At 34.2% G+C, this 26,181-nt stretch overlaps 1 protein-coding gene across 19 annotated transcripts in view; it reads left to right on the forward strand.

The window, feature by feature from the left end:
- The window catches only part of ROBO2 (roundabout guidance receptor 2), a 1,685,269-nt gene that overhangs the window by 1,578,364 nt on the left and 80,724 nt on the right, over positions 1-26,181 (forward strand). For all 19 annotated transcript variants that reach the window (XM_019839528.2, XM_019839533.2, XM_019839527.2 and 16 more), the window contains 7 exons: positions 806-977; positions 5,670-5,875; positions 10,214-10,295; positions 10,749-10,911; positions 12,541-12,707; positions 16,980-17,101; positions 25,191-25,422. In XM_019839528.2, the coding sequence (XP_019695087.1) occupies positions 806-977; positions 5,670-5,875; positions 10,214-10,295; positions 10,749-10,911; positions 12,541-12,707; positions 16,980-17,101; positions 25,191-25,422 (1,144 nt within the window). The remainder of the gene's footprint in view (positions 1-805; positions 978-5,669; positions 5,876-10,213; positions 10,296-10,748; positions 10,912-12,540; positions 12,708-16,979; positions 17,102-25,190; positions 25,423-26,181) is intronic.

Here is a 26,181-nt window from a genome sequence, read left to right on the forward strand (position 1 = left end):
GCATATATGGTATTGTTTAAACCTACCTCCTTTCAAAGCTGTTACTTGGGGCACCTGGGTGGCTCAGTCAGTTAAGCGTCCGACTCTTGATTTTGGCTTAGGTCATGATCTCACATTTGGTGGGATCGAGCCCCACATCATGCTCTGTGCTAAGAGTGCAGAGCCTGCTTGGGATTCTCTTCCTCCCTTTTTCTTTACCCCACCCCCTCTCTCAAAATAAATATTTTAAAAAAACTGTTACAATCTGCAGAAATCTTATAGCAGGAGAAGATTTGGCTGTCTCTCTCTGTCAGTCTCGGCCACACCCTTTTGAATACCTTTATGAGAAATTCAGATAATTACATTAAGTATTCAAAATGATAAGTGGAAATCGATTTTGCATTCCTTAGTAATATGCAGTTCATAATTCACATGCATAGTTAAGTTACATTCCACATTATCACAATGTCTGATGAGAGTCACTATTATGCCCATTTTACAGATGAGTAAATCATGTTTCAAAGATATTGAGTAACTAGCAGTAAGTCAGGGAGACAGTAAATGGTTAAGATAAAGATCCAGGTATTTTAAAGGATTATTCCCTCAGAAGAGAGCATGTTGACTTCTTAGAGCATATTATTTTTGCATGATTTGGAAAAAGTTCCCAGTGAAACACTATGTGGCATTTAGTCATTTCAACACCATATTTTTATAATAACTTTATTTTCTTTTCCCAACAATATTCCAGTAATCATAAGAGCCATTGTTAATGTAATTGTCCTCCTGAATGGGAAAAGATATTGATGAGATTGTGTTTCTTCCACAGAACTTGCTTTTCCCAAACCAGCCCCAGCAACCCAACAGTAGATGCTCTGTTTCGCCAACTGGAGACCTCACAATAACCAACATTCAGCGATCGGACGCGGGTTATTATATCTGCCAGGCCCTAACTGTGGCTGGAAGCATTTTAGCAAAAGCTCAACTGGAAGTTACTGATGGTGCGATATTGTTGTTTGATTTGTCTTAGGAAAATAGTACTTTTTATTTCAAGATCCATTTTAACCAAGTGAAATTTTTGGGTTGCTAACTATGTAAATGAATGCTTATCTTCTAAGTTTAACTCTAGGTAAAATAACATTTTTAACAGTTTCTAGTTCTCCTTGATTTAGTACCATTTGCTTTCCCAAAGAAGAATATCAAAGATTATCTATTTTATTCTTAAAAATAGAATGATGCCTTATTTTAAATAAATGACATCATACTTCATGTGTATAATGTCATCTGTATATGTTTTTAGTCTTATGCTGACATGATTGCTTCTGATGGACATTAATAATTTCATTTCATGAAAGAGGAAGAGATATCATGTTTAATATTATCAATGGAAACAGATGAATTTTCAATTAGCTAATCACATTATGATATCCTATGACTTTTTAATTATTCATCCACTAAGGTAAATTAATTAAATACCTTCCAAACTACTGATGGATCCTAAAATTGTTATTTTTTATTTGTACATATGTACTATAAATCTTAACTGAAACGGCTACATTTATAGTGATAGTTGAAAAAAATATAGCGATTTTCATAATCTGTTTTTTCTCCCTTGATTGCTTATTTGTCACAAGTGATAGGTAGGCAGTTTTAGATACTTCCTGACCCTGAGTATGAATTTAAGCCTTGTTCTGTGATGACTAAAACAAAAATTCTCTCTTGTTCTCCTATATTCTGAGGTTTGTGAGGTTTTTATTTTCCCTTGATGCTGACTTCTGAGATTCAAGAATTTTGGTTTGTGACCTCTTTGATTTTCTTCCTTCTCTGCTCATGAAATTTGATGTACTTTTATAAATCAAACTTACATGTATATTATGTGGTAATTTAAAATTAATAGAAAGGAGAGATTTTTTTAAATATCTGTCCATGATATTGCCTGATTCAGAACCATGTTAGGAATAGGAACGAATGGAACAGACAAACATTGGCCAAGGGAACATTCAGTCATTAATAGCTGTACCTGCTGATGTTGCAGAGACCTGTCATGAAACTGAAAGAAGTCAGGTTCAAGAGTAACAATGCTAAGAAATTCTTCCTTTATATGGGCAAGAGTTTTGATCCTTAATACCTATGTATTTTTTTAAAAGAAATAAAAGATAATTATTCATCCTTTTAAAGTTCATATATTTTCTACCATTAACAAAAATATCCAGGTACATATACTGGGAAAACAAGATATTCTGGCCATAGCCTAAGTTGTTTTATATATATATGATATATATATCAAATATACTGTATATGTGATATATATCATATATATGATATATAAGATATATATAATGATATATATATGATATATATAAAAGATATTCCAAACATAATCCTGAAGACCTCCACGTTAATCTAGTTGCTTATATTATTTTACAAAGGACAGACTCTAAAACATTTCTAAATAAAGAAATTGTTATGTAAAAGGCAAACCATATTTTAGAAAGCAAAATTGATGAATTAGAAGAGCCAATTGATAGGACAGATATTCCGAATCATGTCCGATGCAATGAAAAGGAAGACTTTTATTTTCCTGGTGTTGGTTGATGACATAATCTCATGGAACAGTAGTTATTCTAGCTTTGTTTCTGAGGTTCAAAGTAAAAGAGTGATAAACAAGTTTAAACCTGATGACTGAAATGACTGTGAACATTTTGTTACAACTGGCTTGAATATTAATTCCTACATTGATTTTTACTTAAGTAAGCAATCACAAAGTGAAGATCCTTTTGCAAAAACATTGAATGAAGGTTATAGAGTTATTGATTTTGACAGTAAAAAAACTCTAACTTCAAGACATAAACACATACACACACACACAGACACTATTATTATAAATAACTGTTTCTTAATATTAACTTGCCACGTTGGCTGATGACTTTGCTTCTATTCATAGTTTTGAATTTTTCAGATTGGTTAACAATTTAATGGTACATGAGCTATCATTTTCATTTGGAACATTTTTTGGAGGGTGTGACCCAGGGCAATTTAGAGTCAATTGAAATTCCAGTGTAGAATAAAAACGTATGTTGTGTTCAGAGAAACAAGCAAAACATCCATAGAGATGTTTCTGTTGCTACATTTTTGCACTTAAACTCCTTTCTGGGAAGTATTTTTAACTCAAGTGTTCATATAAGATGAGATTGCTAATGGTGATGAAATGTTCTGTTGAGTGATAATTTTACTGATTATAGATTGAATGAAGATGCTTCAATATACTTGAATTTCAAAATATCCTTTTAGAAGACCTTCTCATTAATTCATTGGCACTGTTCATTTCTTCTTTTCTTTTGCTCTGTATCTCAGAGAATGAGAAAATTGTAATGAGAATTCTGAGTAGAGCCAATAGAATCTAAAGGGACTGGAAAGAAGAAATGTATTTATATATTATATTGACAATAAATGTCACACCATGATCTTATATGAATGGTTTATTGAGGATTTATAATGCATAATTAGAGAAAACCGTGGAGTTGTTCACAGATCACTGGAAACCCTAAATGTTCATTTAACCTTTGACCTCAGTGTCATGGAAACCTGTGGTCATCTCTCACGCATAACATCTTTGAAACTGAAAATTCCTTCTGGCCAGGAGATTTTCAATTACTTTATTGATCAAATTCATTAAAAAGACTTTGAGCTACTCATTTGAGCAATAAAAAAGAAAGAAACTAATTAGATGTCCTTGGCTGTATCTAATGATTTCAGGGATATAAAAATAAAAACAAGCCATAAGAAGTTACCTGAATTCTGTAGAGATATTTAAATGGAAACAAAGGAGTAGGAATACTTAAAATTGAATACATAGATTCTACCCTGGTAATGCAAACCCATTTTTCTCATTAAATTTAGAAATCATTTATAATATTTTGTGAATTGGCCTTCTATTTATGACCCATAAAGAAAGTAATTTCCATGAATATTCAGTTTGAATATCAGTTTGTGCAGTTACTGCTAGATGAGTCAGTATTGGTGTATATCGTATTTTCACACTATCTGAAGATTATTTTATTTATTTTTAAAATGAAGAATTTGATCAAGAAAATCAGGAAATAACTGGTTCTAATTTTTCTTTACAAATAATATACAAACAAAATTTTATTGTTTTCTTAGGTTTTTATAAGGTTGTTACATACATATATATTTATGTATATGTATACATTTACAAATATATATTTATTTACATACACACACACACATACACACACAGACCTAAGCACACATTGTAATATATATTTTGAGGTAGTAGTGTTAGTGTGATTGAAAATCCACTGTATTTTGACATGCAGTGGATCTATTTCATAACTTCTATTTTAAATTAAAATTGGTTGGCTTTCTCATGGTAGGCTATAAAAGTGCTGGTGAATTTAATGTTTTCCCCCCAAACCATGAATTCTAATAGTAAATATGATGCATATGGATTGGGAAATAGCTAATCATATAAACTATTATTCATGAAAGCTGTGGACTAAGAATATTAGAGGATTAATGAGCAAAATGATATTTTGATTACGTACATTTAACACAAGATTACTTTCTTCAAAGCCACTTTCTCCTCATAGTTGCTTAGCAATCATCAAATCATTAAAATCCACCATTCTTTTTTTTCCTTTCTGTGGAAGTTTGTGTTTATATATGATATAAAGATTTTTGGTAATTATATCATAAATGTAATAGAAACATACATAAATATTTTGGGTAGCTAACCAAACTCTATGCTGAATACAGAACTTTCTCTTAAGAAAGCCTCACTTGGACATGGATGGACATGTCAGCTTTATTATGTAGTGTTCTAATGAGTTCTGGATGAAAGTTTGCATCCAATTGACTCCCTAATTGTATCACCCATTTAAATCATACTATACATTCTGATATACTTCCTAAATCATTATGAAATACTTCCAAAGGCACTGCAAATACTGCTACAAAATATTTTTTAAAAAACACTGAACTAGAAGTTTATGATACTGTATAAATTTTACCCAGATGAACATAGAAATTGATATATAGGTAAACACTTATTTGAAATGAAAACGCTATTTTTTTCATACTGTAAATATAGTACAAATAGATTTCTTTGCTTAATTCTAAGGAATAGTAAAATCATGTCATCCGAACTGTACTCTAACTCCCAGTGTCATAGTCTTGGAAATAAAGTGTTTATACCTAGTAACTTAACATCAACCAAAATATCATAATATATATAAATACAGCAAGGTTATTTGAAGGGTGATATTATGTATTATGCATATATTTATAATAAAAGCAAAAGTAAAAATTGTTTATACCCATATGACACTCCACAGACTTTCTTAAATATGCCTATAAGAGACAAAATGGACATTTTATGAATAACTGCCATGAACTCTCTCTATTTTTTTTTAATTTCAATATGATTAAGACTTTCAACAATACTAAAATGTCAGAATTTATTTCATTGTCATCTACTGTAGGTAATTCAGAGTTAGCTACAAATAATAGTATGTCCTCAGTAAATATAATGTATGTATAGTATATATAGACGATAAATACATAATAGATAAAGAATATGCTGAATAAATTATAATATGTGTGTAATTCACATCTAATCGTATAATATAACTTCTTAGAAGTTAAAATATCCTGAAAATATTCGTATCCTTTAGTTTTGACAGATAGACCTCCACCCATAATTCTACAAGGCCCGGCCAACCAAACACTAGCAGTAGATGGTACAGCGTTACTGAAATGTAAAGCAACTGGTGACCCTCTTCCTGTAATTAGCTGGTTAAAGGAGGGATTTACTTTTCTGGGTAGAGATCCAAGAGCAACTATACAAGAACAAGGAACATTGCAGATTAAGAATTTACGGGTAAGTAATGTTTGACTTGTATTTGGATCTTCATTTCCGCATAAGTATCACCCTAGAGAAAAATTGCTTTGTGAACTTAAAATCTCACAGACTAGTACAGTTGCTCTACCTTTTGTGGTAGGCCATGTTATATCTTATTTTACAAATGATGAATTGAAATTAGAAGGAAAGTCCTTATGTTGGTGATAAGTTCATAACAGACCTAGAAACTTTTTATTCTTTCATCCCAGCTCACACCCAAATGATAAAGCTAAAAATCTTAAACACATGAAGTTAATGATAGTAATAGGATATTTATAATTGGAAAGTGTCAAATGCTTCTGATTTACTCTCTTGAGTAAAGGAAGCTTTCAAGGAATTGTGGATAAGTTGGCTCGGCCAAACTATTATGTGGAAAAAACTAGAGGTAAGATTGAGTACATAAAAGGCAGCTTTGGCTAGTGGGTGGAAAATCTTACATTTTTGGTTAAGTTGCTCTGGAGTATAGATTTAAACCTGTGGGCAAGGACAAGTCATTGTTGTTCTTTTAACAGAAGATGATGTGCTAGAGAATGACCATTCCTGCCAACTTAACATATTAAACGTACTTCAGAAGCAACTCAAATGCCTATTTCTGAATATCGTATTAGCTGTCTACTGCTATTTAACAATATTAGCAAACATTTAAAGGCTTAAAGGAACATAGAGTTACTCTCATAGTTTCTGTGGGGTTAGGAGTCTGGGCATGACTTAACTGGGTCTTCTACTTCCAGGTGTCACAAAGTTACAATCGGGTATCAGGGTTATGGTCTCATCTGAAGATTGACTGGGGATAGGGTTGACTCTGAGCAACATGATTGTTGACAGCATTTAGTTTCTTATGGCTACCATACTGATTACCTCAGCTTCTTATTTGCTGTTTACTGAAGGCTGCCTTTAGTTCCTTGCCGTACTGATATTCCCATTATGACTACTTGCTCCCTGAAACTCAAGAAAGTACAGAGCCTTCTAGCAAGACAGGCATTATAATATTATGTAGCATAAGATGTGACATCTTATGCATCACAAATGTGACATCCTATCACCCTTGCTGTATTCTTTTGTCCAGAAGCAAGTCAACAGTTCCCACACACATTCATGGTGAGGACTTGATTATACAAGATGTGAATACCAGTTGGATGTTATCATGGGGACCACCCACCTTCTACAAGTATATTCACTTCATTCAAAAAAATGTAGACAGCCTCCCCTCCATGTGGCAATCACTACACTAAAATAGAAGAACATGCTAGAATAATCAAAAGATTGTGAATGAGAACCAGAAATAAGATATAATAGTGCATGAACAAAAATTAATTAAAAATTATTTGATAGATGAACAATTAGTAGAATCTGGTATCTAAGTAGAACCAAGAGGGGTGCCTGGGTAGCTCAGTTGGTTAAGTGGCCAACTTTGGCTCAGGTCATGATCTCGCGGTCCATGAGTTCGAGCCCTGCATCGGGCTCTGTGCTGATAGCTCGGAGCCTGGAGCCTGCTTCTGTTTCTGTGTCTCCCTCGCTCTCTGCCCCTTCCCATCCACGCTCTGTCTCTCTCTGCCTTTCAAAAATGAATAAGTGTTAAACAAACAAAAAATGTTTAAGTAGAACCAAGGTAAGAAAAAAAAAGTGGGAAAAACAATGCTGAATTTTCCCATTCAGAAACTAGGAGAAGAAGATAAAATATTTTATGTAGCATGTATTTTTAAACAATTACAACATGGATTATTATCTTAAAATACAGATATATTTACAATCACTTCTTAATTTGGTATTTATCAGTGTATCACACAGACATATACAAAAAAGGAAGACAAATTCTTTTTGCAGTATGTACATACACAAACACAAACTTTTGTTAATTTGTGTATTTGTTAATAACATTAATATATAGTTTTTTTCGTTTTCATTTTAAGACATAAGCATTAATTATTACTTTAACTAGAAAAATACTGTCAAATTAACTTAAAAGAGAAGTAAATTAGTACAGATTTTAGCCTTTGTATTGATAGTAAATTAATTGTTAACCTTCTTTGAACAAATGGGAGTTATTAAAAAATTAATGCCAACTCTCCTTGAGTAAACACTTTAACCTCTCTCTTTGGGCTAAAGTCAGTCTTGGGCCATGGAGGTTAATGCATTTTCACTGTACTGCTGAATTAAAGGGTGTGCTTGAATAGTCAAGATCCCCAGTAGTGTTTGAAAGAAGCAATTAAAGGTAGGTGCTTGATGATGTCAAACAAACTTCGAGCCCTGTGACAGGCTTCTGAGCAGTCTCTCTGGGATGCAAGCTCCTGGAGGCTTGTCGACAGCCAACCACACGAGGAGAAAAGCAGGTGATAGAGTGTGCCAGCACATTAATTTTTTTAAAGCACTTGGTTAAAGATAAAGAGAGAAGGATAGAAGAGATATGAAGTACCTGAAAAGAAAATATTTAAAGTTAAAGGAATAAAAATGAATGTAGTGGCGATGATGGTAATGCAGGAGTGAGTTTTTAGCAATGATATTTCAGCTTCAGATATTGCTTTTGATAAACTCCAGTATGAAAATGTTGTTCTTTTTCTGTAAAATGACTGTCTTTAAAGGGAGCTAAAAATGTGCTTTATTCGTATAGTCAAGAGAGGGTTTCTGTAGGTCATATTCCTTTGTGTCTCACCGTTTCTTTCTTTCTTTCTTTCTTTCTTTCTTTCTTTCTTTCTTTCTTTCTTTCTTTCTTTCTTTCTTTCTTTCTTTCTTCTTTCTGGTACTTAATGCAAGGGGGGAAAAATAACGTGATGAACACTGTATTCTCATAGTCCAGCTAATTGGTAACTGAATCTGTGTCTTTCGAGAAGTAGAATATTCCCATACTCATTAAAACCTACCTACCACAGCTAATGTCAGACCGTGTCTCTACACAATGACAAGGAGATGTAGTTAAGAAGCATTACCTACATACACTTATTTTAGCATTTGCACATAATAACAAGTGCTACATTTTAGTTCAACAGCTATAATAAAATGCAAATTCTTTACTCTTTCACAGACCATATTCAAATGAACATCACATTAAAATCCAACCTTGGCTCATTATATTTAGTTTGTGAGTGATGCTTCTTAAATGGAGAGATTTCTAATGACTATAATGCATGCACAGCCACATTTGAAAGAATGGCTCTTTCTACGGTGGCTATCCCCCATCATCCTGCTGTGTAATAGAAGACAATTGTATGAAGATAACATGGCAAAGAATGATGTGCCGTTCGAATGATGAGCACTTTGAAACTCAAGTTACAATACATAATGACATTTAAAATCAATTAAAACAGTGGCACAGCAGTAACATCCATGCACTAATAATTTACCTGAGACTTAGTTGTGGAAGGTTGAGTCACCAATACACTTACATTTTGAACCCAGCAGGTATATTCCATGAACTCTCAGATTTCATCAACAATTAGACTCATCCTTATCACAGAATTTTACTCTTATGTCAGATGACCTGCCTCATTCAGTTTGGTGATCAAACTGATTGTATTATCAACTACTTCAAAAATCTTTTGCCACTCTTCAAATGAATAACAAAAACAGTTTAAGTGACCGATGAAATGGCAATTTTTAAGTACGCTTTAAAGAGTTATGAATGAGTTATTTGCATGGTCCCTTTCAGCTCTAAAGTGCAATGATTCCATAGACATGGTTTGCTTGGTTTTTAATGATACAACTTTATTTCATTCTCTGTCACACTACTCCAACTTAAATATAAGTGAATACTAATTTATTTATGGGGAGAGATTTAGTTGCTTAGGTTTTGTGTGTGTGTGTGTGTGTGTGTGTTTTCCTTCTTCACTTTCTCCATGTCTTAAAAAAAAAGAAAAGTCAGCTCCGTGTTATTTCAGTTATTTTCTCCATTGAAACGTAATGTATTGAAGATAGAGAGGACAGCTTTGCATTTCTCATCTCTGAATATTTATAAGGTTCTGAAAAGTTCTGTCCTGAGTTGCCCGCATGTAACTCTCACACAGCGAAGCCCCATTATAAATTGGAGTTATACAAAGATAGGGGCATTACCATGGAGGCAAGAGGGTCAAAGAGAGTTTACCAAATAACATTTAATTGTAGAAGTATAATAAAAAATCATTGAATTCCTTTTATGAATAAAATAATATATGAGTTTATTTTAATATTTTATGTGTACCTATTATTCATTCTAATGAATAATTTTGACAGCTAAGTAACACACCACATTTTAAGAAATTAAATATTACCAATATTACCTTGTTGAGATTGACGAAATACAAATTAATTGAAAGAGTTGAATTCTCTCCCTTCCTTGCACACTAGATTTCTGACACTGGTACTTATACTTGTGTGGCTACAAGTTCAAGTGGGGAGACTTCCTGGAGTGCTGTGCTGGATGTGACTGGTGAGTCCTTGGGAATTACCTTAACAGAAGAAAACTCGAGTCCATTTTAGTGATTAGCTCATTACCAAATAACAATTGAAGATTCAGAATTCAGATTCAGATTTTAAATTCATTGAATGTAAAAACTAAGTCGTATGCCACTTTTCAATTCCTCCACAAAACATTGCATATATGCAATCTGATATAGTTAAGGGGAGAGATTTTCTTGCTTTTTGTCCTTGATAAGTGTATTTATTATCTCTCTCTGAAGAATAAGCAATTCTAGAGCTTATGTGAAAGGAAGCATTTGGTAACATGTCGGAAAAGCAAATATTCATTTATATACTTTTGATTCATGAAAATGAACTGCTCATTGTCTAGGTCAATTTCTTTAACAGACTGTTTTTCCTGTTTTTAAGTATTATGTCAGTATATGCAATCAGGAACGAAGCATTTTCTGTTTGTCCTCTATAGACTCTGGAGCAACAATCAGTAAAAATTATGATTTAAGTGACCTGCCAGGGCCACCATCCAAACCACAGGTCACTGATGTTACTAAGAACAGTGTCACCTTGTCCTGGCAACCAGGTACCCCTGGAGCCTTTCCAGCAAGTGCATATATCATTGAGGCTTTCAGGTATGGGACACTTCCTTTTCTTTTCTCCATGGGTTTTTGCTTTAGCTCCTATATCCTAAAATCTCATGTGAGCTATCCTGCTGTTTTATCTTAAGAACATGTTTAACAGTGCATTTTCAGTACTTATCTTTTATATCTGATTTTATTCAAGGATATACTCTAGTTTTTTTTGTTGTTGTTATTCTTTCATTTATAAGTTGATTATAGGATTAAATTATGCGTTACCCGTGCCTAAGCCTATGGGGATCTAGCTCATGACATAATCATATAGATCCCTTCTTTACCCTGACCATTGTAAAGATTTAAGATGAGATTTTTGTCATTAGAACTAGGCAGAAAGTAATTCAATTGGGCACAGACATTTTTAAGTTCTGCAATATTTATTGAGGCATGGAACCCTGGAAACTTGCGTCCTAATAATTAAAGCAGAACTTAAAGTCATTCCATTGTTTTTATGCTCTATATTTTAATACATTAATTGGATATGCCTTAAAAATGAAAAACTACAGCTACGGAATTGATTCCATGTACTTCTGGTTGCTAAAACAAAGATATGCCCAATTGCTATTTGAAAAAAAAATTTCATCAATGTAAGGGTATCGACTATAAATTAGCAAATGTCATGATAAAATCACCATGAAAATTTAATAAAATTTTTATACAAATGAGAAAATGAAGTTTGCATTGTTTCAATGTGCTTTGATTTGCCTTTATAAAGATAGTGACAGCCACTGTCATTTTCAAGCATTAGGACAAATCATTACTTTCATTTTAGGCTTCCCTAATCTATTTAAGGTAATGATCAATAAATATGTCATGTCCAACTTTCAAAATACTATTTTTCTATAATTTTCATGCTTTAATATGTAAGAACTGCTGAAAAGTAAATGGTCGGCCCTGAAAAATCACAATTTTCTTCTCGTTATGAACAAAAACAGCATTTGTCTCTAGACAAAGTTTTCTAAATGGGCATCCCATCTGTAAGTGGCTGCTAAGGGGTTTCCACACATATTTTCAGAGGTATTTCACCATTTGAAGATGAGAAATCACAGTACTATGTAATGTACAATTTTATTAAAAATGTGACCAAGGGAAAATATTCCTTACGTGCTTCCTTTCTTCTTTTACAGATATGTAGTTTTAGAAGGCTCTATTATAATATTGCATGTGGAATTGATGCAAAAGAAAACACACCTTGTAACAGGAAAATGTATTGGCATAATTTACTCTGTAGTCCATTTATTCTTTCTACAGGTTAATTCTTTTCAAGGTATATATATATATACATTTACGAGGACCATATTTATTGTATAAACTTGATGTTGTGATCTTGGCCTCTGTTCCTTTTACAGGTATTCATTTAGTGGGCTGCTGTGCATTAGCAAAGTGCTGTCACATCTCCTGGGCTGAGTTTAATTTTGTTGTGCATGGCACTTCCGTTAGGTGGGCTCGGCTTTGTTGTTGAATAAACAGAAATCATCCAAATGTTTCATTTATTGGGCTTAACACTTCAAGTGTTGTGCGTGTGTGTGTTTAATTTTCAGCCATTAACTTTTGTCATTGATGCCCAACTCCATTTCCGATACCTTTAAGACAGTTCTTTAAATGAAAGTCCTGTTCATGTTTCAGCCAATCCGTGAGCAATAGCTGGCAGACAGTGGCAAACCATGTGAAGACCACCCTCTTTACAGTGAGAGGCCTGCGGCCCAACACGATCTATTTATTCATGGTCAGAGCAATCAACCCCCAAGGTCTGAGCGACCCGAGCCCGATGTCAGATCCTGTGCGCACACAAGGTAATTTCAATAGCTGCAAACATGACTGGTTCTGGAAGGAGGCATTAAGCAGATCTTTGAGAACAAAGGGATTGTGTGAGGAAAGATACACGTGCCTGATCACTTATTACAATGATTCATTAGACCTGATCCAGGGAAGGAGAAAGGAACTTGCTGTTCACCTTGGTGAGTGTGTCCTCTTCTGGGAATTGTCAGGGTCTGTTTAGTAAAAGATAAACAAAATAATTGGGTCCATATACATAGTAAGAGTAAATCACCTAAGTTGGGGCTTTACCATATTTCAAAGGGAGGAAACATGTGCCGCCTTCGAAACTAATTTTGCAATAGCAAAAACTGATCTTTAATGGATACAATGCCCAGATAGGGATATCATCATTATTCGTAGTGTTCAAGAATTCTGTTTTTAGTGCAGAGAGTCTCCAGGTGTAGTTCCTACAGAAGCAGTATCTGCATCACCTAGGACCATGTTAGAAAGGCAGACTCTGGATCCGCAGTTCAGAAGCTCTGGGGGTGCAGCCCCGCAGTCTGTGGTAAGGTGCTCTCCAGGTGATGTTTGGTCAAGTTTGACAAGCATCCCTATAGTGTCTTTTATCAGATGGTTAAAGGAGCAATTTGTTTCAGAAAAGAGTAAATCAAGTTTTCTTTGTGAGGTATGTGATTCTTTTGGCTAATAAAAAAAAATATTTAAAGAACAAAACAAAACAAACAAGCAAAGGAAAGAAAAAAGAGAGAGGGAGGCCAACCAAGAAACAGATTCAACTATAGAGAATAACCTGATGGTTACCCAAGGGAAGCTAGGTGGGGGGATGGGTAAAAGAGCTGATGGGGATATAGGAATGCACCTGCTGTGATGAGCACCAGGTGTTGTATAGGAAGTGTTGAATCACTATACTGTACACCAGAAACTAATATACATTGTATGTTAACTAGTTGGAATTTAAATAAAAACTCAAAAAAAAACACCCAGCATATTATAATCTCAAAACTGAAGTTTTTCTTCTAATCTTTATTAGCCTGTCTCTTCAAATTAAGATGTCATGAAGTCTAGGGGTTAATACAGGATGTTGCATTACAATTTCCCTTCCTACTAGTAGTAGCTGGAAATAATAAAGCAGACACTATGGCTTTATTATTTGTTACAACCTGCTTCCCACAGGGTTCTTGAGAAAGGGTTAATTATTTCTTATTTGTAAAAGGCTTTGAACAGGATATAATTCAAAGTAGTATTTTTATGCAATGAAAAGCACCATACAGCCATAAAAATATTATTATAATTACAATGTAGTTCAGTGATAGTAACTAGCGTGCTATTATAACAGAGAAGGGCGCCAAGGAATCAAGTGAAATAAAGTCACCACGTGATTTTGTAACGTTGCTGACATGATGACAGTCAAGGGAGGAGGGAATGCCACTTTGCTATTGTTCTCTAAGCGGGAATGTGATTAATTTTCCATGATGATAAAGGGCCTGTAGGTAAAGAACCTGTCTCTAGAGAAAGAAAAAGTACAACAAGGAATTTGAAGATCTGAAACTGGTTATATTTCACCTTCCTTAGATCCAGTCTCCTTTCGTGTGTCTGGATTTAATGAGTAAATTAAATTATTGAACTTGAAGACATATATGGTTTTCACTCAAGAAATTACAGTAACAAGGTCATTTTTACTAGTGTAGAGAGAAAGAATCAGTTTTTGTGTGCAGTTGCAGTGAAAGGTGGAAGATAACAGGATGGGGGAAACTCTTGCTGTGATTATATCCGGCAGACCTTCTTGATCATTCCATAACTGCCAGGCACTAAATCTTGACTCATAAAATAACTTCTTGGTGAAAAGGTCAAAAAAGATTAATGAAAAGTTGTTTGTGATCTGGCTTGTTCCAGTTGAGAGACTACATAGAGCAAAAGACTTATGTTCTCTTAACAGATATTTAATAGGAAAACTCATGTTTTGTGTCTGAATGGCAGGATCATTTTTTGACATCATACTTTTAGCAGCTTTGCATTCAGCAAAGCACTTCTTTTCAAAGAATACTTTGCTGTGTGAGCTCTTATTTTTAAAATATTAAAGATATTAAAGATGCTTTTAAATATACTTAAAGATACTAAGTACCATAGAACGTAGAAATCTTTTATTTTAGAAAGGCAGCAAATACTTGTCCTATCAATATCACAGGAGACCATAGATATGACAGCAAAGGTCAATATTATTCATATAATATTATTAATATGTTTTTTTTCTCCTAAATGAAGTAAAACTAGTTATGCTATTTATGTTAAGGATGAAAAACACTGGAACTGGGGAGAAAATCACCAAAGTGTAGTTCCCAAATACTAATGTCCTGGTTTTTTCACTCATTTTTTTTTATTATTTACATTTACATATTCCAGATAATAGCAGCAAATATATATCCTGAGTCATGAGATAAGTTTGTGCTTTACTCAGATTGGTACAGAGGGTTGGAAAACAGCAGAAGAGTTCTAAGATATTTTAATCCTGTTTTAATTATAATCAAGTTTGTAAATTATTGATATAAATTCCAAATACTAATAAAGGCAACACTTTAATTATATACCAAATGCTAATGCCAAATTAATGCATTCTTCCAAGTCATACTAAGATCCTTGAGAATTTTCTTTTTTGAATTTTTTTGAGTATAGTTGACACACGATGTTACATTAGTTTCAGGTGTATGACATAGTGAGCCATCATCTCTGTATTATGCTATGCTTACCACGAGAGTAGCTACCCATCTGTCACCATACAGCACTATCATAACATCATTGACTATGTTCCCTATTCTGTGGCTTAAAAATATATATTAATTTATTTTTAAATTTGAACATAATTAGCATTCAGTGTTATATTAGTTTTACGTATACAATATTATGATTCAATAATTCTATACATTACTCATCGCTCATCAAAATATGTGTACTCATTCCCCTTCACCTATTTCATCCATATCCCCCTCCCATCTGGCAACCACCAATTTGTTTTCAGGTGGTTATGTGCCCTATGCTATAGCTTTTATTCCATGACTTATTCGTTTAATAACTAAAGCCTGTACCTCCCACTCCCCATCACCCATTTTGCCCATAACCCTCACCCCCTTCACTATTGATGTCCCGATTTAAGTTAGTGTACCCAATTTAAGTTATGACTGAGATATGCACTTAAAAATATTTTTGCAAGAGTGTTGTATTGTGGCCTGAGAAAATAGGAGAAAACAGGATTAAAAATGAATTATTTCAAATTAGACTCCTTCCTTGAAAGAGAGTTGGAAAAAAAAAAAAAGAAAATAGTTGGAGAAAAACAATTCAACTTAATATTGCTGTGCACCAGTTAAAGCAGTTGATTTGAGTATGTGTGAAATTTAGTCTGTGATATCAATTCGATGAATTGAATGTCTGTAATTTATCTTAGTTTTTTTCTTAATGGCACATAGGATATAAACCATTGTATGGAACAATAGAGTAGTATTATATGAATGATGGATACAGGGCCAAACAATATATGGCTGAGAGTATATCATTCTAAATATTGCAGTGATTTTTTCCTCTCCTCTCTCTTATCACTTCCAAAAAGCAGCTGAATTCCTTTTTTATTTGTCAGATATTGAAGTCCTGCTCAAAGTTTATTACTCTAGAACAGTTTATCAGTGTTCTACTTTTTTCAGTCAAAATATTTTTGTGAATTTGGAGGGTGAGGGGCATTTTCCCTTCTTTCACTCACTTTGTTAACCATTGGTGACATAATTCACTTCTCAGTTTCCCCTGATTATGTTATTTCCATGCTTCCAGTCTGGAATAGGTCAAGGAGTAAGAACACACAGTCTTCCAATTGGGACAAGGGATTAAACAAATTCCTAAACAGCAGTTTTCAGATATTGCTCTGTTAACTACTCAGGAAAGTCCTTCCATATGCCAGCATCTATAGAAAACTCATGTTCCTAAACAAGTCTTATGGCATATACTTTATTCCTTAATAAGCAAATAATAGATCTTCCACAACAATGTATTTGAAGGGAGTAAGAGATTATGAACATTTTTATTAATATTGTTTTAGGAAAGATAAATATCATCTCTCAAATTATGTCCTAGCCCCTGGGTATATGTATATAAATATGCTCTAATGTTGTTGTTGTGTTGTTTGTCAATAAAGGTTTCAATTTTTTCCTCTGCAATTATTGACCTAATGACCTATAATATTGTCTTATACAATACAAATTGGAATTCTACGATGAATTTTTAACTATTGGGAATGGTTATCTCTGTAGATATCAGCCCACCAGCACAAGGAGTGGACCATAGACAAGTACAGAAAGAACTGGGAGATGTCATTGTCCGTCTCCATACTCCAGTTGTGTTGACTCCCACCACTGTTCAAGTCACGTGGACGGTAAGTTTCAAAGGCAGTATTAATGGCACTTTCTTTTATTCCTTTGAGAAAACAAATCAAACAAGGAAAATATGAATCAACACACAAATAGTAATAGAAGCCCTCATCATTTAAATCAAGGTGGAATCAATGGCAAAAAAGAAAAATATTCAATAGAATGGAAGAGTAAGATAGTTTGCAATAGAACTATGATGTGTTTCATCTTATTTTTTAAAAGCTTTACTGAGAGGGGCACCTGGGTAGCTCAGTCGGTTAAGCCTCTGACTTCGGCTCAGGTCACGATCTCGCGGTCCGTGAGTTCGAGCCCCGCGTCGGGCTCTGTGCTGACAGCTCAGAGCCTGGAGCCTGTTTCGGATTCTGTGTCTCCCTCTTTCTCTGACCCTCCCCTGTTCATGCTCTCTCTCTCCCTGTCTCAAAAATAAATAAACGTTAAAATAAATAAATAAATAAAAGCTTTACTGAGATATAATTAACCTATCAGAGTGTGCAGCTCTGTTTTCACTCTATTTACAGAATTGTGCAATCATCCTCAAAATCTGACTTTAGGACATTTCATCATCTGAAAATAGAAAGAACTCTGTGTTCGTTGGGAGTGCCTCCTCCATTCCCCCTGCTTTAGCCCTTTGCAAGCACCGATCTACTCTCTGCCTCTGTAGACGGGCCTGTTCCTCTCATATGAATGAAATCAGGCAATGTGTAGTCTTTTGTGTCCTGCTTCTTTCACTCAGTGTCAGGTTTTCCAGGTTCAAACATGTTGTAATATATGTATCGGTACTTTGTTCCTTTCCATCACACAGATACATCAAATACTCTGTTTATACATCGCCTGATGCACCTTTCAGTTGTTTCCATTTGGGGCTACTATGAACGTGGGGGCCATAAACATTTGAGTACATGTTGACATATGTTTTCATTTCTCTCATGTGTTTTAATTACTCTTGGTATCTACCTAGGAATTGCTGAGTAAAATGATAACTCTGTAACATTTGGATCAACTGCCAAAATGTTTTCACAAGTGGTTATACCATTTTGTTTTCACCAGCAATGCTTGAAAGTTCGTTTCTTCCACATGCTCACCAATTTCTCTCACAACTTCCTTAACACTTGTTATCTTCTATTTTATTATAACCATTCTAGTAGGTGTAAGTGGAATATCTTTGTGGTTTTGACTTGCATTTCTTTAATAACTAATGATGTTTTCCATCTTTTCATGTGCTTGAACATTTGTGTATCTTCTTTACAGAAATGTCTGTTCAAATTCCTTGCTCTTTTTTAAGTTGGGCTGTTTGTCCTTATTTTAGACTTGTGCTTGTTATATATTGGATACAAACCACTTATCAGATATATTACTTGTAAATGTTTTTGTCCATAAATATTTTTTCTGTGGGTTGGTTTTGACTTTCTTAGTGGTGTCATTTGAAGCACAAAAATTTTTAATTTGACTAAGTTACTTTCTGAATTTAAATAAATCATTTGTAAATTCTTTTAGCCGAATCTCAAGTAGCAGCACCAAAACATGAATATGATTTTAATAATTGGACATATATAGTAAGAAAGTAATGGATTTTAAGAAGCAAGTTGATATGTTAGTATAAGTTAGGAATATTCAATTCCATCATTGTTAAATGTCAACCTACCCACTGTTATATAAAATGCAAAATGTTTTGATCACTTGGTAGCCACTAGAGTAAAAACAACAAATAGCGTAAAAATAGCCACATTAGTCATATTAGAGAATACTAACATTTGTGTATATGTGTTTGTATCTATGTATGTGTCTGTGTTTTGAGAAGAGCCAGATAATGTTCTTCCCTGTGCATAACATAGTTAGTGCCAACGTCTTATTTATATCTAAGATTTCTCTATTATAACCTCTAAAAATCCATAATATATCAGGATGCTAGAAGACCACAACTTCTTTAAGCCCTCTATGTCTGTGATAGATCTTGTGTACTGTATAAGTAATGGACATTTGAGTTACAGATACTTACAGAATTTTTACTTTAATTTTGATATTAACTGGGAGACTATAATTTTGTCACTATTATTGCTCTTTTGTTGTAGTAAAAGAATGACTAAGTAAGAAGAAATTGGATTTTCACCATCCGCTTTTAGAGTCCATGTTTCTTTAGGGAAATAACCGTTTATCAACTCCATCAAAAAGGGAGCTGAGAAAGGAAAACTGGTTATGTTTCATCAGTTCTTAATTATATTTGAAGTATAAAGTAACATTAAAGAGAATTATTCCAGTGTCCCCTCAGTAATAAATCCATTGAACAAATACAACTCAACAAACATTTTTTGTGGGCCAATTTTATACTAGATCTGGGGAGAACTATCAAAAAAACACAAATCTACTTGAGAAAAACATGGAAATTCTTAATGACAATAGACAGGGATAAGAGCCATAACAGGCATATATGTACCCTATAGAGAGGTTTCAATCAAAGAAGAAGTGATTAACTCTATCTTCAGGCACCAGAAAAGGCATCACCACTTATTTTCAACTATATGGGGAAATATGAAGGCATTATCATATTAGAACAGGAAAACCCAAAATAACATTTAAGGCTGGTTAGTGTACTTCTATAACTTTATAAAAGGAAGCCAATGTATTCAGGTTGAACAATATTCCCAATATCCCCCACCTGTAAAAATAGGATTAGAATTTATTTACTTTAAATATACTTTTGGGTGTGTGTGTGTGTGTTTTTTTTTTTTTACTTTAAAGATAAACTGTAGACAAATATATATTCAGAAGGCCTACCTTTTAATGGTGGAATTGATTTGGCATTAGGTCCTAGATGGGGACATTTTGTTACTTCTTAAGCCAGATCACATGATCAAAATTTTGGCCTATGAGTACAAAAGTGGATAACACTTCAACAACAATAAAACTAAGTATATAATAATTATTTAAGACTACATTGTTTCTGATTCCATTTTTAACATTATTTTGCATAGACTTATCCTGTTTTCTGTGTGTAATGATTTCTGTTCTTCTACTCCCATGGAAGGAACATAATGACCTCATTTTTTTCCAGTGGCACAGGAAGGGTAGTATCTGACATGCCTCTCCCATCTCTCTGTAACTTTGGCCAAATATAAAACTAGAAAGCCAAGCAAATAGTTGTATTTTTAAAGCAGATTTTTCTTCAGTCTCAATTGAGAAAGTCTCAGCTCTGTGGGGAGTTTTGAAAGGACTTCTTTTAAGCTGCTTCTAAATGTGGAAATTATTTGAGTAAGAATCAAAGTCATTATGTTTATGAAGTTAATCACTTTAAAAGTCACTGAGTTTAAAAGAATAAATCAAATTAGATCAAAATTGCAGGTCTGTAGTCCGGGAGTTCTTCCAGGAGAGGAACCTTGTCATATTCATCTCTGTGTCCCACGAAGCTTGTCATTATTAGTTTGCATATCTTTCTCTCTCATGAGTTTGGCTTCTGTGAGTCTGGAGTCCATGTTTTTCATTTTTGTGTTTTCATGGCAGAGCATCTATTACAGAATGCCCTTTCAATTACTGTCTGTTGAATGATCAGATCAGTTGTTTTAATACATTTTTATTTTTGTTTTAAAAAAGAAAGTGTTCAGTTATATCACAGGGTATTATTCCCCACGAATCAGTAGTTACACATGAGGTAAGTGTGTATCTGAGAGGTAACTTAAGTGAAATAAAGTCAGAATGGGGGAGGGGTCAGTTGCTAAAGAAATTATAGCCAAATGTTTTACTTCCATGTCATATTTTCAACTGCTAAATGTATACATTCTTTAAATTATTACACTGCGTGGATCCTGAGAAACTTAACAGAAGACCATGGGGGAGGGGAAGGGGAAAAAAATTAGAAAGGGAGAGAGCCAAACCATAAGAGGCTCTTAAAAACTGTGAATGAACTGAGGGTTGATGGGGGTTGGGAGGGGGGGGGTGGGTGATGGGCATTGAGGAAGGCACCTGTTGGGATGAGCACTGGGTGTTGTATGGAAACCAATTTGACAGTAAATTTCATGTTAAAAAATAAATAAATAAAAATAAATAAATAAATTATTACACTGTTAGTATCTGAATTACAGATGTGATATTAGAGAAGAGAAATATATCCCCCAACCCATGTATTTAGATTTGGAGGCCAGCTGACGTGGTTTACCAAGGCTAATCTTGAAGTAACAGTAGTTAGCAATGGGTGCTTTCTAAAGATGACTGCTCTTATAATGAGGGTAGGCAAAAATTGTAAGAAAATGAATGTTTCACAAAGAAAATAGCAATAAATCTCTTATTTCATAAACAGTTATTCGTGTGTGTGTGTGTGTGTGTGTGTGTGTGTGTGTGTATCTGTCTGTCTTGTTTTTGTTCAAGGACAAAAAGAACCACAGATCCTTTGCCCTTTAAACATCACAGCTACTGAAATTGAAAGTGTGCATTGGCAAACTAGAATTTCAGATCTCAGCTTAATCCAGATCAGCCACTTAGCAGGCTTAGCTCACCAAAGAAAATTCACTTTGAATTTTCAATTGAGATGGATTTTTTTTAAACTGAAAAGATGGTGGTAAGCATCTCACTTAAACATTTATAGGCATGCTGATTTGAGGGTCACATATGGACGTTTTTTTGTCTTTACCATATCCCTAACTTAACAAGGGTGCTCTGTCATTGTGCATGCCTACAACTTACAAAATTCTTTAACTTATGATAGCCATTTAATTGTATCTGGACCCATGTAATATGAATATTATTTGAGCAAATTAAGAAAACTGAGGCTCAACTGGGTGTTGCATGTAAGTGATGAATCACGGGAATCTACTCCCAAAACCAAGAGCACACTATATGCACTGTATGTTAGCTAACTTGACAATAAGTTATATAAAAAAATAAATAAATAAAACAATAGTTATCTCTAAAAAAAAAGAAAAAGAAAAGAAAACTGAAGCTTAGAAAATTTAAAAGGCTGAACTGTAGCTCATTTGGGACCTTATGATTGGAAGATGGAAACTTGCTTCATCCTTTGACTTTTTCCTGAAGACAATGCTTTTTTATTCCTATTTCAGAAAATACAAATTTTTTAAAATTCTGTAAACCCATGATTTTGTGGCCGGACTCTGATTATCATCAACTGTAAAGAAAATCCTCCTTCTTATAAACAGAATTTTAATAAAATCAGTGACAAGCATATGGTTTAACTTGAAAATGACCACCTGTCAAAATGTGCTCTAAAAGTCAGTGGTACAGAACACATATCCAATACAAATCCCACCTAGTTTTTTAAGGGTAATGTTTGGCATCTTCATTTCTGCTTCCACCTGTAACAACAAATTTTCTTCTGAAAAGAATATTGCAACTGCACAAAACCAAGTTAAACTATTCAGTTATTAAGCAGGCCATGAGAATATACTGGTTAAACGCAATGTACACTGAAGTGAGCAAGGCGATGCTGTGTAGTAAACATTAGCTTCATAAAGTCCCTAAAACACTTAATTAATGAAAACCAAACATGGATAAAACCAATTTACCCTGATTTACACACTCTCTTCATCTGGAAACAGCTGCTTAATGTTCTTCCTAAAAACACAGCTTGCTTCTTTCAGTATTAACAAGCTATTATTGTGAGTTATGTCTTTCTTTCAGTATATAAATTCACTTAAAGCGAATGCAGAGAAGTTTATAAAATGCCAGCTTAATGTTGTTTTAACATATGCTGCAAGGAATTTTTGAACATTGACAGTTTTGATTAAAGACATCTCTCTTTGGCTCTCATCAATTTAACTTTTGCTTTTGAGTTGCCTTGTTTGTAGTGTCAGAACAACTTCTGCGCTTCAAAAATTCTGCCTGTTGGTACAAACACCAAGCATGGATAAAGATTCAAAGATCATGAGCTTTGGCATCAGAGCTGGGATAACTTTTCTTGACATAATCTCACATGAGTATAGCACTAATTCCAGAAAGACTTTGAGGGTTAGATGGAGGTGGATGAAGGAAGTTGTTAAGACTTAGCTAGACATAGAAACACATATGTTCAGCCCACCAGCTTCATGGATTCTCTAGCTTGGATGTTCTAAATATAGAAAAATGCCCCTTTGTTCCACTATATTTTGATGGAGGTTCTGTGTTTTAAAATTTTCTGCTTTCACTTAAAGATAATTGTTAAATGCAGCAACTAAAAAATAAATGTTAGAAGTTAATACATAAGGGAATACCTTTTATTCATGTGTTAATAGTTGGATGAAGAAGTTTTTAAAAAGTTGAAATGACCATTTTCCTTCTCATCTTCTCTATTTCTTCTCTCTCAACTTTTCCTGAAATGAGGTCCTTCCATCTCTTCTCCATTAAGTTTTATACTTTATTTGACAGTGAAATATGTCAAGTTAAAGGCTTCTTAGAATATGGCTATTAAACTATAATCTATGGAAAATTAATTGAAGAAGGTGCTGTGATAGTTATTTTTAAACCAAGCAATTCTTATAAAAAATGTCATTAAAAATATTTAAAAAGCTAAAAATCCTCTTCTCCCTGAAAATGAAACAATGGTGAAACTCCAATAGAGATTGTTTAATAAATGTATAAGGAGAACGTGTTTTATTTGTAGGTTCCATTTTTTATGTATTCAGTGTTCATGTAATTATTATGGGTGAACAATAGAGCTTCTTCAAATTTTTATTTGGTATGAGTTTTCAGAGTCAAAATTTCAGATTTTCATTCAAAACAGCTGCTTATTCTCTGTACTTTTAAGTGAATGAAAGGATCAAGAAAGTTATCAAATTGTGCCAATAGTGGGTCTATTCAAGGAGCTAGAAACTGGTAAATTAATTAAAGTCTTTCATTTAATAATTTGCTAGTGGGTAGGAGTTTTTCATATGCCTTTTTAAAGTCTGTTTATTTATTTTGAGAGAGAGGGAGAGGGAATGAAAACAGAAGAGGGACAGAGAGAAAGAGAGGGGATCAATCAAGATTCCACATTTGTCAGCACAGAGCTCTATGCAGGGCTCGATCCCACAAACTGTGAGATCATGACCTGAGCCTAAATTGAGAGTCAGTCACTCAACTGACTGAGCCAATCAGATGCCCCTTCATATTCCTTTAAAACAGATGCTCTAGCTTCACAATTCCCAGTCTTCTCATATACTTCCTCCAGCCATAGGAATGTTTGTTTGCTTGTTGTTTTAGAGAGAAAGAGAGAGAGCATGTGCATGAGCAGGCAGAGGGAGGGAGAGAGAGGAGAGAGAGAGAGAGAGAGAGAGAGAGAGAGAGAGAGAGAGAAAGAGAGAGAGAGAATCTTAGGCAGGCGCCACACTTAGCATGGAGTCTGATGCAGCGCTCGAACCCGCGCCCCTGGAGTCATATCCTGACCTCAAATGAAGAGTTGGATGCTAAACCTACTGAGCCACCCAGGCAGCCCACCATAGAAATTTTATACATGCTGTTTCTACACTTCTTCCTCAGGAATAATTGATCCTACTTTCCTTGCAGATCCCAGCACTTGCTCTTTTTCAGGGAAATGCTTTCTCACCTTCCTGATTCTGTCAACTTCTTCTCTACTCCAGGTTTTCCTAGCTCCTTGTCCATCTCATTCACAGCATCTTTTAATGTGTATTAGTTATAAATGTAGTTTGACCAGTAACTTGATTAGTAGGAGTTCAAGAAAGGTTTTGAGTGAGTAAAGACGTTAGTGAATGGACAAAAGATAAGAATGGAAATTCCTGAGAAGCAGCACATTACATATCCATTCATAAAAATGGGAACTGTTGAATATAGGAAGAGGATGGACAGATGAGAAATGAAGCTAGACAAATCAGCAGGTCTGGGCTTTATCAGACCTTTGTGCTACTTTAAGGAATTTGAATTAACTAAGTAGATATCTTAGATACTATGGAGTAGTTTAAACAGGAGAGAGAGTTGTTCCACTCTTCATTTTGGGAATAATAACTTGAGGTCCATGTGAATTCAGAACTGGAATTGGATACAAGAAGCAGGAAGATAAATTATCAAGCAGTGGTGTCACCCAGATGAGAGTTGAAGACTGAAATAGGTACAAGAGAAATGAGGATGGGTTCATTGTCATATCTAAAATGTTTCCATTTGGTTTTATGCTGTGTTTTTCAGGTTGATCGCCAGCCCCAGTTTATTCAAGGCTATCGAGTGATGTATCGTCAGACTTCAGGCCTGCAGGCTACATCAGCATGGCAGAATTTAGATGCCAAAGTCCCCACCGAGAGAAGCGCTGTCTTAGTCAACCTGAAAAAGGGGGTGACTTACGAAATTAAAGTTCGACCATATTTTAATGAGTTCCAAGGAATGGATAGTGAATCTAAAATAGTTCGTACTACTGAAGAAGGTCAGTTTTCAGATTTCTAACAAAAGGCAAACTTAAAACATAACGAAGCCAATTTCTGTTGAAGTTCTAATTTATCTAATTTATCTACCTTAGAAGAATATCAAGAGAGGATATAAAAAGTGAATTCAGGAAGTGTCATTTTCTCCTTTTTCTGAGAATCACATAGATTCTGAGAGATTTTTAAAAATGGCACCTAAGTAATGTGAATTTTTCTTCAGTAAACATTTACTCCAAAGTTTGTCAGTACAATGGAATTTGATGATGATATTGTCCCGTATTATTTTTCTTAATATGGATTGAGCTCATTTGGCTTCATTAAGGGACAGGCTACTGGAAACTCAAGAACACAGGCTATTCATTGTCTTTTTTTTCTGACGTACCAGAGCATTACATTGTTTTTTATTGTTTGTTTGTATGTTCTGTTTTGTTTTGTTTTTTATAAGCCTCCTTCCCTGTGGGCTCTGCCAGTCTGACTCCTAATTTCTCATTCAGAAGGCCACTTGCATGTTTGCAATAGCATTCTTATTAGTGACTTTCCCTCCCCCTCCCCCATTTAGAAATTGTCTTGCACACAGATACTTTAAAGTCAATCTGTGATGGACGTGAAATTAACGTGGTTTTGAATCAGTAATTTACCAGTGTCCCCTTCACTAAACGAGAGGCTTATACTATATGGTACTATCAAAGTACAAAAAGTCGGATGCCAAGTGCAATAACCCCCTCCTTTTCTGCTTTTCTACTAATTTTATGTGCACAGCT

The sequence above is a fragment of the Felis catus genome, chromosome C2 (assembly GCF_018350175.1).
Source record: "Felis catus isolate Fca126 chromosome C2, F.catus_Fca126_mat1.0, whole genome shotgun sequence".
In the NCBI taxonomy this organism is placed as follows: domain Eukaryota; kingdom Metazoa; phylum Chordata; class Mammalia; order Carnivora; family Felidae; genus Felis; species Felis catus.